Here is a 13,482-nt window from a genome sequence, read left to right as displayed (position 1 = left end):
GGTGATCCTCCTCTACTTCCGGCTCAGCTCTGCACATCCTCTTCACATAATATACCTTGTTCAATCTTAACCCTCTTGATCCTATGCTTCACTGATAAATCAGCTAAATAAAAATGAACATAAACATAGAAGTGGCATTCCTTACTAACTGCCATAGTTGTGCAGTATAGTTGCCTTTAAAAGCTTCAAAAGGGAGACTGAAGGGAGAGACACCTTTCTTTTTTCATTATCACTGCTCTGCAGGTGCCACGGTGAGTTCACTCCTGTCCATCAATATAGGTATTGATCAGTGCTGGTTGTACTTCCTGTATTTGTTGTGTCTGGGTGGGAGCATTGTTACACAAGGTTAAAAGAAATCACTGGGACTCCTGTCAACAAGTTTTGTTTACTGTGTGCCAAAATAAACAAAAATAAAAGCTTACATAATTTATCTTATGAATTTTTTAAATAGTTCTCGTTGTAAGTAACGTGCAGATCAGCTTCAACTGTGTCAAACGACTCTTCTTCAAAGTACATAAGGTTTAATTACCAAAGTGGAAATGTGCGATAAGTCAGTATATGAATGATGATGATGGGTAATATTTTGACTAATTACCACTGATGTCAGTTATTCTTAATTTATATTAGGAATACTCAATCACATAATGCCTCAAATGTGTTTTGATGCAGCTTCTTGAAGTACTTTAAAAAGCCCCCCCAAAAATGACATAGAGCTTTGGAAGTAAATTAAAGCATTTATGGCAGGTATTAAAATTCACTCTCTATCATATATCTAAACTTTTTCTTATTATAATTTAATGGGTGGTGAGGCACATTCCCTGGGAACTGGCTGCAAATCCAATAGTGATTAAAGGTTAGCAGTCCTTCAGTGGCATCTAGAGGCAGCTGTGGGGAGTTTATTCTGTGAGCCACAATCCATCTTCATTTACTTCCACAGACACTCAGTATACACTTGCAGAACTGCAGAAAGCATGGACTTTCATTCTTATAGAATATGTCCCCTCCCTGTGCATTGCGTGATTGCCAAAATGAAGAGATTTTGTAAGCATAGGCTGACTTTCCCATTTGCCAGCTGTCACTCCTTCTGATAGCTAGAAAAAGCAAACACGGATTTAAAGAGAGAAAACAGAAAACTGAAGCAACAGAGCACATAAAGAGCTCAAGAGAGCTGGAGTATGTTGTAACATTACTGTGTGTCTGTGTGTGTCTGCAGGGCGAACAGTGCAACATTGTGCCGGACAATGTGGATGACATTGTAGCAGATATTGCCCAGGAGGAAAAAGAGGAAGGTCTGGATGCTGCCCCCATTTCTCTCTCTCCCTCTCACTCTCTCTCTCTCTCTCTCTCTCTCTCTCTCTCTCTCTCTCTCTCTCTCTCTCTCTGTCTCTCTGTTGCTCCCTCTCACACACACACACACACACACACACACAGACACACAACGATTAGATGCATAGGTGACAGTTTGGTTATTAAAGCATCTTTAATCCCTTTACCATCTTGCAGATGATACCCCTGAGACGTGTATCTACTCCAACTGGTCTCCGTGGTCCGCCTGCAGCTCAGCCACTTGTGAAAAGGGCAAGCGGATGAGGCAGAGGATGCTGAAGGCCCAGTTGGACCTTAGTGTGCCCTGTCCACACACCCAGGACTTTGAGCCTTGCATGGGGCCTGGATGCAGTGATGAGGGTGAGTATCCATCTAAATACTGAAGGTCACTGTGTTCACTGTAGGGAAAAAATGAGTCCACGTAGATGATGAAGCGAAAGACACCTGAATGAATTTGAGTTTTCTAAATGTTCAGCATATCCCAAGTGCTTTTATGGCCCTCTGATTGGTTTTATTGAAATGTTAGAATCGTGGCTTTTAACGAAGTTGTGACACTCTAAAAAGTGAGGGCGTGTTTAAAAGCGTCATTGTTGCAGGCCATCAGTAATACCCAAGGTACCATTCTGCTGCAGCTATGAATTGAGAGCAGAAGGAGATTGCTTTATGGCAGGCTTTTAAATTTTATGGCAACTCAAGTTAAATTGCATGACGCTATTAAACATATTCAGTAAGATGTTAAGACAAAAAGAAATTATGTCTGCTGGTTGTTCAAGTTTTATTTTATTTTTTACTTTTTTCCATCTTCTCTCTTTTCTCTCTTTCACTACAGTCATTTTAGCTCCAGAGGCAGCAGGCTGTAGATCAGTCAGTGTGTCATTCTTTACAATTTGGTCTAATCTGAAGATTTACGAAACATAAAGACTTTTGTAATCCTCTGACCATACATTTCCTATGACCAACATGTTCACGACAAGTGCGGATGATTTGTAATAATCATTTCACATAGAGGATAAAATGATGTAATGAGGAAACCAAATGTGATTAACCATTAAGGTTGATCAGTAGATTGGATTCTTGTATCAGTAAAAGAAGTCCTTTACTGTCAGATTAATGGCAGACAGATTGTCATTTACAAGTGTATTGTTTGGTATTGACATGTTTTACACCCTTAATGCTGAATATGCAGAAATGTTTAGATGCTTACTTATGATTATATGGTAAAATTTCTTTATATGTCATTTATTAAAACAAAGTTACAAAGTGCTTTACAGAGGAAAAAAACTAAGTTAAGAAAAGAAAATGAAATAGAATAAAATGTGCCACCATAAAACTGCTCATTTGTTCAAATTAAGAGTGCTGAGAAAATAACTCCTGCCTGCCCCTGCCTGTGGGTGCACATAACACATGCACACTGGTGTCTTTTTTTCAGCGTAGCCTGGCAGACTGCCTACACACATTATCAATGGCACAAAAATAACATCTTGGAGAGACTATGTATAAAATGGGCTATAATTTCTACATGGTTCATCTGATGTGGATGTCAGTGCCCTGAAATTAAGGCTGAAAGTTGGCATTTTATCCTGACAAAAACTCTTTCATTTCAAATCCAGTGAGCTGGAGTACAGATCCAATACAACCAGATTATATTTCACGGTCCTGATATTTAACTTCTGCCACTTTACTTTTATACCAAAGCTCAAATTCTGCTGGACCAAATTCTCCATTCCTTTTATTTCATGTTGTATATGTCCATTTTTTGTTTCATTTCATTTTTCACATTAGAAACTGACAGGAAAATTTGGTGACAGAGGGATGGGGGTAGAGATAGGTAGGGGAGTGGTGGTACTTCTAAATATTTCAATTGCATTATTAAGTGTTCATCTTATCAATGTGAACAAGCATTTCTGTACAGACAGCTGGTAGATTACTGTAAAAAAACCAAACAAAAAAAACAGCATTTGGGTAAACTGATCCTTTAATACTTAAACGTGTGTCCAGTGGCGCCATCACATATTGGTGGACAGTTGCCAATTATAGATTGAAAAGATGTAATTTTCTTACCTGTGCAAAGGTTAGTTTGGTTTGGTTTTATTTTAATTCAGTCATTTTCTAATCAATACAACTCAAATACACACACACACACACACACACACACACAAATCATAACAATTTTAAATCATTACTTTTGAAGTATTGGCAAACCAAAGCAAGTTTTGCTGACCGAAAAAGGTTTATGCTAAAGCCTTAGCTTATTGCAACTACCACTTTTTGCATTAATTGTTTTATGCTATTCTCTGAAGATTTACAATGACAATGGAAAAAAAGTCCATTCTATAAATATAAATAAATAAATAATTATATACACACAACAGCCTTTATTACTCAGTTTGATGTATGTTAATCATTATATATTTTGAAATCTATCAAGTGTTTTACACATTTTCAATTTTTTTCAAAACTATTCCGACTCCTTTGACTGTTACATGTCTTTGTTTTGCATTACTTCTAATCTTTGTTTTTGTAAAAAAAAAACAAACAACTAACTCTAATTTTGAACACCTTCTAGATACAGCCTGGAAGCATCTTACCTTTTACTTGATACATTAATTTTGCAGTTTTTAAGTTCACCAAATCTCATAATGTCAACTTTAGATTTAGTTAGTAACTGATTTAATAAATATAGTCATAAAAATACCCTGTCTGGGGAGGTGGAATTTCACTGTTTGTTTCTAAAATCTGTCATTTTATGCAGCAGCAGCAGCAGCTTCTTGCACTACTTGTTCATTTTAGCTTTTAATACCTGCTTATGGTGACTCTGATCTAACAATGTTATTCACTGATCTCCACTCAGTAGGTGTAATTCTTTTCTATGTAAAAGCCAAACAAGCTTTTCTGCATAGAGGAATAGTTTGCAACATGTATCCTCAGCTAAACAGGAATATCAACCTCTGATTACACCAGCATTGTTTCTGCTTGTGGAGCGTCTCACTTTGAACTTTTTATACAAACAGAAAGTGAAGCAGAGTTGCCATTGTCATCCATTAGACTTGCATGTGTTCACTGATCTTAAATGACAGGCAGAAATGATACTAAATGATGCCCTACATCTAAGACTTTTTCTTTCTTCTGTTCTCTGTTTGTCTCCTGTGTTTGAAAACAAACGACAACAAATTTGTTTTGACAAGAGAGAAAATGTATTGATTTGTGTGCCGTGGAAGCTGGACATTTTAATGAGCCTGCATTTACAGCAGTCTTGTGGTTGTGAGTGTGTCGTTTCAACGATGTTCAAACATATGATGATTATGAGAGCGAAAGAAGCATGAGAGCGTCCAAAATAAACTAATGAGCTGTTTGGATTCACTAAACAGTAACAAATACACACTACTGTGATCCAGGCTTTTGTTTACATTATTATTATTAGATATACAGAAACTTTTAAACAAGAAATGCAGCTCAAAGTGCTGTACATATTCACCTTTTTATCAAATAGAAAAAAAAGTACTGATAAACTTCTAATTTAGCATAAGTAATTCATAATAAGGGCAGATGGATTGGCAGTGTTGTTGGATGGTGAATCAGCAGTCACTTTAAAGCCTGATTTCCTGTCCCTAGATTGAAAGGGAGACTGTTCCCAAAGGCAGCTTCAATGTAGGTCTCTGTTTTGTCTCTCCTTGTTTGTTGCATTGAACAGAAAAGAAAAAAAAAATCAGATGGCTCCATCAGGGACTCATTTGGGAGAATATAAGCGTTATACCCAGGGGGCAAGTCTGTGAATATTATATTAGATATAAAGATAAGTAATGGGATCTATCCTAAAACGAATTGGAAGACAGTGTGAGAACTGAAGAATGGATGGTATAAGTATGCAGAGTTTTTAGAAACTGCAATGGATTTGAAGACTTCTGTGGAGACCTGAGAGGAACTGTACCACATTAATCAGGTCTATCTGTAATGAAAGCTCCCCGTTTATCAGGTAATAGTGGTCATTTTCTAATGTTTAGAAATAATAGCATACTATTTTAGTTAAATTCCATTTGCGCACCTGAAAAGTCAGATCAGACCCAACAGTACACACAATATCACCCTAATTATTTCCTGCACTATAATTTGGTGAGATAGTGTAGAAGTTAACTTACCTTAGACCCCCAAAAAATCAAACCTTTGTTTACAATTCATTTACCCTAATGTTTGAACTTATTGTCACTTTTTAAGCCTGCCTTACTGCAATGCTTTCGTGTATCACACATAATTACATAAGAAACCTGCAGCAAAGAAAAGCAAGTTGCAAGTGTCAATTAGGTGTCATTGCGTGTTTGAACCATTATCTTTAAATAATAGAAGAGTATCTACGTTTTTTTTTCAGCAAGAACAATTTGTCTTCATTTCCATATCTAATTTCTTTTTTTTCAGATGCCAGTAAAGTATTGGCATTTCAATTACATGAAAATAAAAACACTGACGTCCTCATAGACAGCAAAATATGGAAACAAACAAAAATGGAACACACTATAAAGGTACCAGAGGGCTCTCACAGCAAAAAAAAAAGTATATTAGACTGCAATGAGCCCGCAACAACCAGGGCTATTACACTACAGAAAAGCTTCCCCAAGTTCAACTCAACAGGAACTCAAATTTTGCATCCACTTTTGACTGAAGTCTGTGCTCCACACAAATATTCTTTTCTTTGTCACTTAGAATAAGCTCTGAGGACGTTATACCGTTAAAAAAACCTCCAGATGAACATTTTTCACCTGTACTAGTCCTACACTGTCCAACACTTTGCAGAAATCACCTCCTGTCAACACTAATTATATAATAACTGTCAATCACACTGCTACACTAAGGTGAAGCAGTGTTCCCTATTTGGACCTGTTTTCCTCTGTGTGAAAACAGCAAAGCAGGTGTCTAAACCAAGCATAATATATAATGTTTTGTAATATCTTTGGTTTAAACCAGAAAAAAAAAGATAATAAAATTTAGGCAAAGAAACAATATTGTAGTAACGTCAGTGTAGGTTCTCAGTCATCCAGGTCATGGTAATCCTAGGTTTCTTTTTAAGTGGCATTTGTTGAGGTTTCGTGAAGACGTTTCGCCCCTTTTCCAGAAGGCTTCTTGAGTTTCTTGTAGTGACATTTCTAATAGCTAGTGGCAAGACAACATACATAATTTACACCTATATGGCTAACAATTCACAATTTTGAGAATGAACCTTAACTTGACTAATCTGTGAAGCACTTTTGGTTGCCTGTAGGTATGAAATGTGCCACATAAATGAATTTACCATGCCTTTTTTTCCTTGCCTTGAGTTTCCTGTGCCTTTAAATCATTGTCATTTACCAGAGTCACTGACCTCACTTTAAGCTTGCTGACATCTTCCTCTTTGTCACACTTTAGATGCTTCCACCTGTATGATGTCAGAGTGGATCACCTGGTCTCCCTGTAGTTTGTCCTGCGGGATGGGCACGCGTTCCCGTGAGCGTTATGTGAAGCAGTTCCCTGATGATGGCTCGGTCTGCACCCTGCCCACAGAGGAGACCGAAAACTGTGTAGTTAACGAGGAATGCTGTGAGTTTTCCCTTTTCCTTTCTCTACATCAAACTTTTCTATTGACACACGACCTGATAAATGTCAGTTCAGGTCAATCAGTTCATTCTTTAGATCTAATGCAAATAGCACTGTCGGTTAACTCTACTTTTTTCCCCTCTTGGCATTAGCTCCCAGCAGTTGTCTGGTTACAGAGTGGGGTGAATGGGATGTTTGCAGTGCCACTTGTGGTCTCGGCATGAAGAGGAGAGAGCGCATGGTGAAGATGCCTCCTGCAGATGGCTCCATTTGTGGGGCAGAGGTGCTAGAAGTGGAGAAGTGCATGATGCCAGAATGTCGTGAGTAGCAGCATTTTCAGGACCACAACTATCCAGACCACAGACTTTACAAAAGAAATGGATGTAGCCCTGGGGTCTGAAAAGTGAAGCCTTAAACCTGCATTTTTTCTAATGGCCAGGAGGGGGCGACTCCACTGGCTGCAAAATGAGATAGATTGTAAAGTCTAAAAGATATGATGAGATAAAATGACCCTACATGTAATGTCCTGGTAAATCATTTCCTAATGAGTTTGTGCTCTCAAACACTAGTTTTAATTCTTCTTTAGTACAGCATGATCTTCATTTTGTAAATTATGGCCCCATTTAGAGTAAAATAGATAATCTAGCAGGGCATGCTTAAGGGGGTGGCTACCTCGTAATCGATTCCTTCCTACCACGACATTGTGTCCTCACATTCTCAGTCAGATCCACCCCTCACTCCTCTACAGCTCCACCAAACACCAAACGGTAGTCCTCAAACCAATTGTTGATGTCACGGGTCTGCGTCCACCTCTTTTATACGGTTCATGATCCTGACACCTCCTACACTTTAGCCTCATTAAGCACCAGGGCACAAGGCACTGGCAGAGCCAGGTGAGGAGCTATAATGATGAGACAGTCTCGTAATTTTCCTGTAGCAGCCCTCTCAACTTTAATCAAAAAGGATTTTCTTACAGATTTACTTCTCAGCAATGAAATCAGCAAAACTTTGGAAATTAGCATTTGTCACTTCATAATTAAATTGCCAGATGCTGTTTTGCCTCTACTATTCAATAGTGTTTTCTTTGTAAAAAAAAAATAAAAAATGGATTTGTTGCAATATTTCAGTCAAAATACTTCACACAATGTATTTCAGAATATGCATTTGATGTTTAAATACAAATCTGAACACTGAATGTTTGTTATTGAATGACTCCTGTTGTGTATAGACACAATCCCCTGCATGCTGACTCCATGGTCTGACTGGAGTGACTGCAGCGTGACTTGTGGGAAGGGTTCGAGGACACGACAGCGCACACTCAAGTCCCCCGTGGAGCTGGGAGAGTGCACAGAAGAGTTAGAACAGGTGGAGAAGTGCATGCTACCAGAGTGTCGTAAGTATTTAATGTCTACCCACCCACATACCGTACATGTATAATTTATGGAAATTCATGATAATTTCATCTTTGTTATACAATCTGGTGCCTTGATGCAGATACGTACACTACTGATGCGGGTTGTACAGAGCAAGAGAAAGAGGGTCAACCACCCCTGTGCTGTGTACCTACTCTAAATTTACAGTTATTTGGTGCTTGCAGGCGTATATGAGAACGGATAAGTTCGTGTGAAGGGATTCACATTTAAGCTTAAATTAGAACTCTCATGAAGTGCATTAAATGACTTGCCGGATGGCATTAAACATGGCTTAAAAGTTTTAAATAACAAACTAGGTCTGATGAAGGAGTTACAAAAAATATGATTAAAATAAGTAACGGTTTTGAGGTTAGTCAGGGGTTGAAGACTTCAGTGAAATTTGTAACAATGTGTTTGACGTACTATAGAAACAATTACTAGGTTTATATGCACAAAATATTCCAGTTTCTGACATTATTTTGGAAAAAATAACATTTCTACTAAGGTATTTACATAATGAATGAAAATGAATATTCCACTTATATTCCCATTATCGTGCAGCCGTGAATACTATGATTAACGTGCCTTAACATGTTTTATATCAAGTCAAATCATAGAAAAATGCAGCTGATGCCGCTTGTGCTTCTTTGCATCAAAATAGGAATTTAAAAAAGTTTTCCACTAGTGGCTTACTTTTTTGACCATACAAACACAGCCTCCCTCTTTCTTTTCCTTTTTCTTTCTTTCAACCACCTTCATGAAAAGGTCAGTGTAGCGATATCTGCGCATATCCAAAACCTGCAGATACCCCAGTCTTTTTCAATGTTTAAATGTAGGTGTGTTTCTTCTTTCGACCAAAAGTGTGGGCTTTTCTCTTGTGTATGCATCTTTACCCTACAGCCCTAGATTTTTTGGCTTGGCAGATTGTGTACAATACACAAAGCTGACTGTTAACAGGCAAGAGGATGTGTGTCAAAAACAGCTGTAAAAGTCCCAGTTGAGATGTATATTCTGAGGGTGCTGCATACATGGCCAAAGAATGCTCCTAAAACTCCAATAATATTGGCCTATTCCACATCTTTATCGGAAAATGCTTAATTCAGAAAAAGGTCTAAATCAGAATAGATGAACGGAATATGCTGTTTGCATCATCCACATCAAATTTAGAATATTATCATATCCAAAATAATAATTGAACATTGTATGCATGCAAACATAGTTAGGGAGTTTTAAGTTTTTTTTTCCCAAAGGTATGGGATTGGAGATTGCAGTGTGGGAGAAAATAGTATTGGCTTTAAAAAGCCAGTATTCGTTGTACTTTTCATTCACCATCTCTGTTTTCTATGTTAAATTATGTAAAATATATTCTGTGTTGAGCTGTGTAGTTATCAAAAAAAGAATGCCCGCAGCAGAGGCATATTTTAAAGCTATACACTCTTTATTTTAAAAGAAATGGGTTGGCATATTTATCCCTCTATCTTCAGATAAATGTTACCTAAAGCAAGGGAATCTATTGCCAAACAAAACCATAGACCTGCCAGGAGAGACACAGTCTATCACCGTGTCCCCCCCAAAAGGATTGTAATTTATGTATATATCCATTTTGTTGTTTTTGGACTTTCAGTTGTTAATATATAATGTATGTATTTATTTTTTATGTCAGTGCTTATCAGTTTAGAGCAGTGGCGAGGATGCAGAATCAGAGCCATGTGAAACAAATCACAGCCGCTGGCAAAGCAGAAAAGTATTCTCTGTGGTGTCACTATATTCCCTAGATGTGGATTCATATATAATACACGACTTACTGTACACATAACATTGGATCAAACGAAATCGTCCTCCTCGTGTTTTAGCGTTCTCATGTCAGTTTTCTACTCCGTCACAACTTCCTCTAAACCACTTTGTTTTGATTCTCTCTCCTCAGCCATAGACTGTGTCATGTCAGAGTGGACCGAGTGGTCAGAGTGCAACAAGTCCTGTGGGAAGGGTCATACCATCCGGACGCGCATGGTGAAGCTGGAGCCACAGTTTGGAGGAGACCCGTGTCCTGAAACCATCCAGAGGAAGAAGTGTAAGATCAGGAAGTGCAACCGAGGACAAGCAAACAGTGATGAGAAGAAACGACGCAAGGAACAGCGTGAGAAGAGGAGAAGCAAACAGGGCAGAGCTGAGGTCGCCTCAGAGCATCCGGGTCAGTATTCACCCTCATCACATTAAAGGGACAGACTTTCTGAAGTGGGGTTGTGTGAGATATTTAAGATAGGATGGGGTAGACTTTATTCTCCTAGTGGTAAATTTGCCTTCAGCGTGTGCATTGTGAACAGAGTAAAAACAATAATACATACACCCGAACACAGTAAAACACAACCACAAAAAGAACAATTACATACAGTCATCACTTGCACATGCCCATCATGAAAAATGTGCACATATTCCAACAACACTGCGCTCAACAGAAAAATAAGAAAAAAGACCTAACACATTTGATCATGGGTGGCGTTGAGGGCTTTCATGGACAGTAGGACAAGGAAGTTTTTGAAGCAGTTGTGTCTGTTTAGGGGGACTCTGCACCGTCTGCCAAAGGGGAGGAGCTTATTTTTGATACGCCTCCGGTGACATGGAAGCTGAGCTGCTTCTGCTGTGGACAGAGTCACCAAGAAAACGTATTTTAGCCAACTAAAAAGGTCCCATCTAAATCAAAATCAGATTATGTGTATGCTATTTTGAGAGTATTTTCACTACTTGACCTTGATGTCAGGCAGGGAATTTCCACTGAAAAATGACGCAATTTTCTTACTTTCTTCAAAGCCAGACTTCATCAGAAAAACTGTGATTTTATATCGCTGAACCCAGGAGCATCTGGTCTGCCTCTGCCTCAAACAGTTATTTTGTTTATGTTATTGTGTGACTTTGGTGTTTTAAAGGGTTAGTTCAGATTCAGTTAAGTCACATAATAACACAAACTCACTGATTGAGAGCAGCAGCTCTCATGTTCAGCAAGCTAAAACGACTGTTTTCGTCGATGGAGTTTGGTGGTTTTGACAAGAGCATAGATGGGGAACTGAAGCCATTGGTGGCTTTCCTATTCAAACGGGTTGTCAGATGGAAATGTAAAGCACTGAAAATAATCTCAGTATAGCATGTACTTAATGAACTGATACTGAATTTTTAGGTGAGATGTTTTTTAAGTGGCTAAAACACGTTTTGTTGCTCACTTCCACTTTCAGCAGTACATTGCTTAGCTTCCATGTCGGACTCTTGTCTGCTTCTTCAAACTGGGGATGTGCAGCCTGACATCTACTGAAGAAAATTCACTGAGTATAGATTATTACTCCATACAATTTCACTTCAAAAAATCTGAACTATACCTTTAAGAACTACAGCGCAACACAGATAATTAAAAAGAATAATAATCTGAAAGAAGCATAATTCTGATGGTCTCTCACATTCCCTTTGCCTTGATCTCTATCTTCAGGGTGTAAAATGAGGCCATGGTCGAGTTGGACAGAATGTACCAAGCTGTGCGGTGGAGGAATTCAAGAACGGCTCATGACAGTGAAGCAGAGGTTTAAGACTGCGCAGCTGTCCAGCTGCAAAGACAGAAAGGAGATCAGGGCTTGTAATGTGCACCCCTGCTAGGAAGGAGGAGGGGAACGGGGTGGTGTGGAAGGGAGGGAGGGTACAGTGGAGCTGGGAACAGGGCAGGGCATGGCACACTGTCGCTCTATGATCCAATGCACTCTGTTTAGGGCTGAAATGGCACATGCTTGAATCTGTCTTGGTTAAATCCAGAGCTCGGGTCAGTTTTCATCAAAAGAAGATGAACTTAAAGATCTCACTGGAAAACTCTGGATTCAAACTCGGCTGATTCTTCAGTGCTTTCAAACTGGCTCTTATACACAGACGATTCTTTTGCAAGATTACTGTAAACTTGTTGTGGTATAATATATCTTGGAAAAAATGATTATAAAATATAAATTGATTTAATAATAAGATAAAGAACTGTTATATCTTGTGGTATCCTTAAGTAGTACAGTATACTCCAGACTTTAAAGCACAGGTGCCCAGCCATTCCAGTGTTTTATACGCCTTCAATTGTTCAGTTGTTTCTAGGACACAAAATGCCCAGTTGGCTTTTTACCCAGCTATATTGTTGTACATGTAGATTCACCACGATTGAGATCTATATGATTTTGAGCATTATTAGAAGATTTTGTTTTTGTTTTTTTGCTGTGTAATTTTTTGATAAGAATGTGTCCCAAGATTCTTACCAAAGTCTTGTGTAGATGTTTTATAGATGTCTTCTCCTCCTTTTCTTTATCTCTGTTCCTCTAACATATTAATATTTTGGAATAATATCACCTTTACAATAAAAGTAAATGTGACAACTTGTCACCTGGATCAGTCCTTTTATTTTGGTAGGTAAAGTCTAGTGAAGGCTGTTGATGGTTTACACATTTGCTGCCACTAGATGGCAATAACTAACTTAAAAACTTTTGCCTCTCATTAGGAAACGGGTCATTCCTGAGGATGTAGTTGCTGACTTATCCCCCACCCCCACCCCCAATACCTCTCCAATGATATAGTAGCAACATTCAGAATTACAGGTGGGTATTTCATTCATTCTTCTATTGTAATTTGGTCAGTGGTGGAAGTAGTACTTAGCATTTACTTTAGTAAAAACAGCAATATCACAATTATAGAAATACTCTGTTACAAGTAAACTTCTGCATTTAAAATCTGTCTTTAAAAAAGTATAAAACTAAACTATATATATATATATATTTATATATGCATACTCATGCAGAGTGGTCTATTTCAGAAAAATGTAATTATATTATTATATGCATCCCTTGAAGGTTGCAGCTGGTGAAAGTGGCACTAATTTTAATTACCTTATATACTGCTTTATAGCTTAATCTTTAATTATTTTATTGAGTGACTAAATTTAAGTAATAAATGTAGTGTGGAGTTAAGTGTCCATTATTTCCCTTTGAAAAATACTGGAGTATAAGTATAAAGTATTGGTAACACAAAGTGCAGTAAAAAATAGTGAAAAACAAATATAACAAATATTTTTTGTTTATTAAAAAAGGTCCCAGGGGGTTTGTGCCTAGCCTTGAGGATGCAAAATTGTTATTTTCCACCACTGAATTTAGTATACAGATAATGCTTGAAAACT

At 38.0% G+C, this 13,482-nt stretch overlaps 1 protein-coding gene across 1 annotated transcript in view; it reads left to right on the top strand.

Moving 5' to 3' along the window:
- spon1a (spondin 1a) overlaps positions 1–12,057 on the top strand; it is an 82,639-nt gene extending 70,582 nt beyond the window's left edge. Inside the window, exons 10-16 of the mRNA XM_042489072.1 lie at positions 1,214–1,289; positions 1,504–1,686; positions 6,721–6,891; positions 7,041–7,208; positions 8,117–8,281; positions 10,225–10,491; positions 11,776–12,057. Of these exons, the coding sequence (XP_042345006.1) occupies positions 1,214–1,289; positions 1,504–1,686; positions 6,721–6,891; positions 7,041–7,208; positions 8,117–8,281; positions 10,225–10,491; positions 11,776–11,939 (1,194 nt within the window). The 3' untranslated portion in view covers positions 11,940–12,057. The remainder of the gene's footprint in view (positions 1–1,213; positions 1,290–1,503; positions 1,687–6,720; positions 6,892–7,040; positions 7,209–8,116; positions 8,282–10,224; positions 10,492–11,775) is intronic.
- Positions 12,058–13,482: the final 1,425 nt, after the last annotated feature.

This window comes from Plectropomus leopardus, chromosome 1 (assembly GCF_008729295.1).
Source record: "Plectropomus leopardus isolate mb chromosome 1, YSFRI_Pleo_2.0, whole genome shotgun sequence".
NCBI classification, from domain to species: Eukaryota; Metazoa; Chordata; class Actinopteri; order Perciformes; family Serranidae; genus Plectropomus; species Plectropomus leopardus.
The sequence above is the reverse complement of the archived record's forward strand: the minus strand, read 5'-3'. Positions and strand labels throughout refer to the sequence as shown.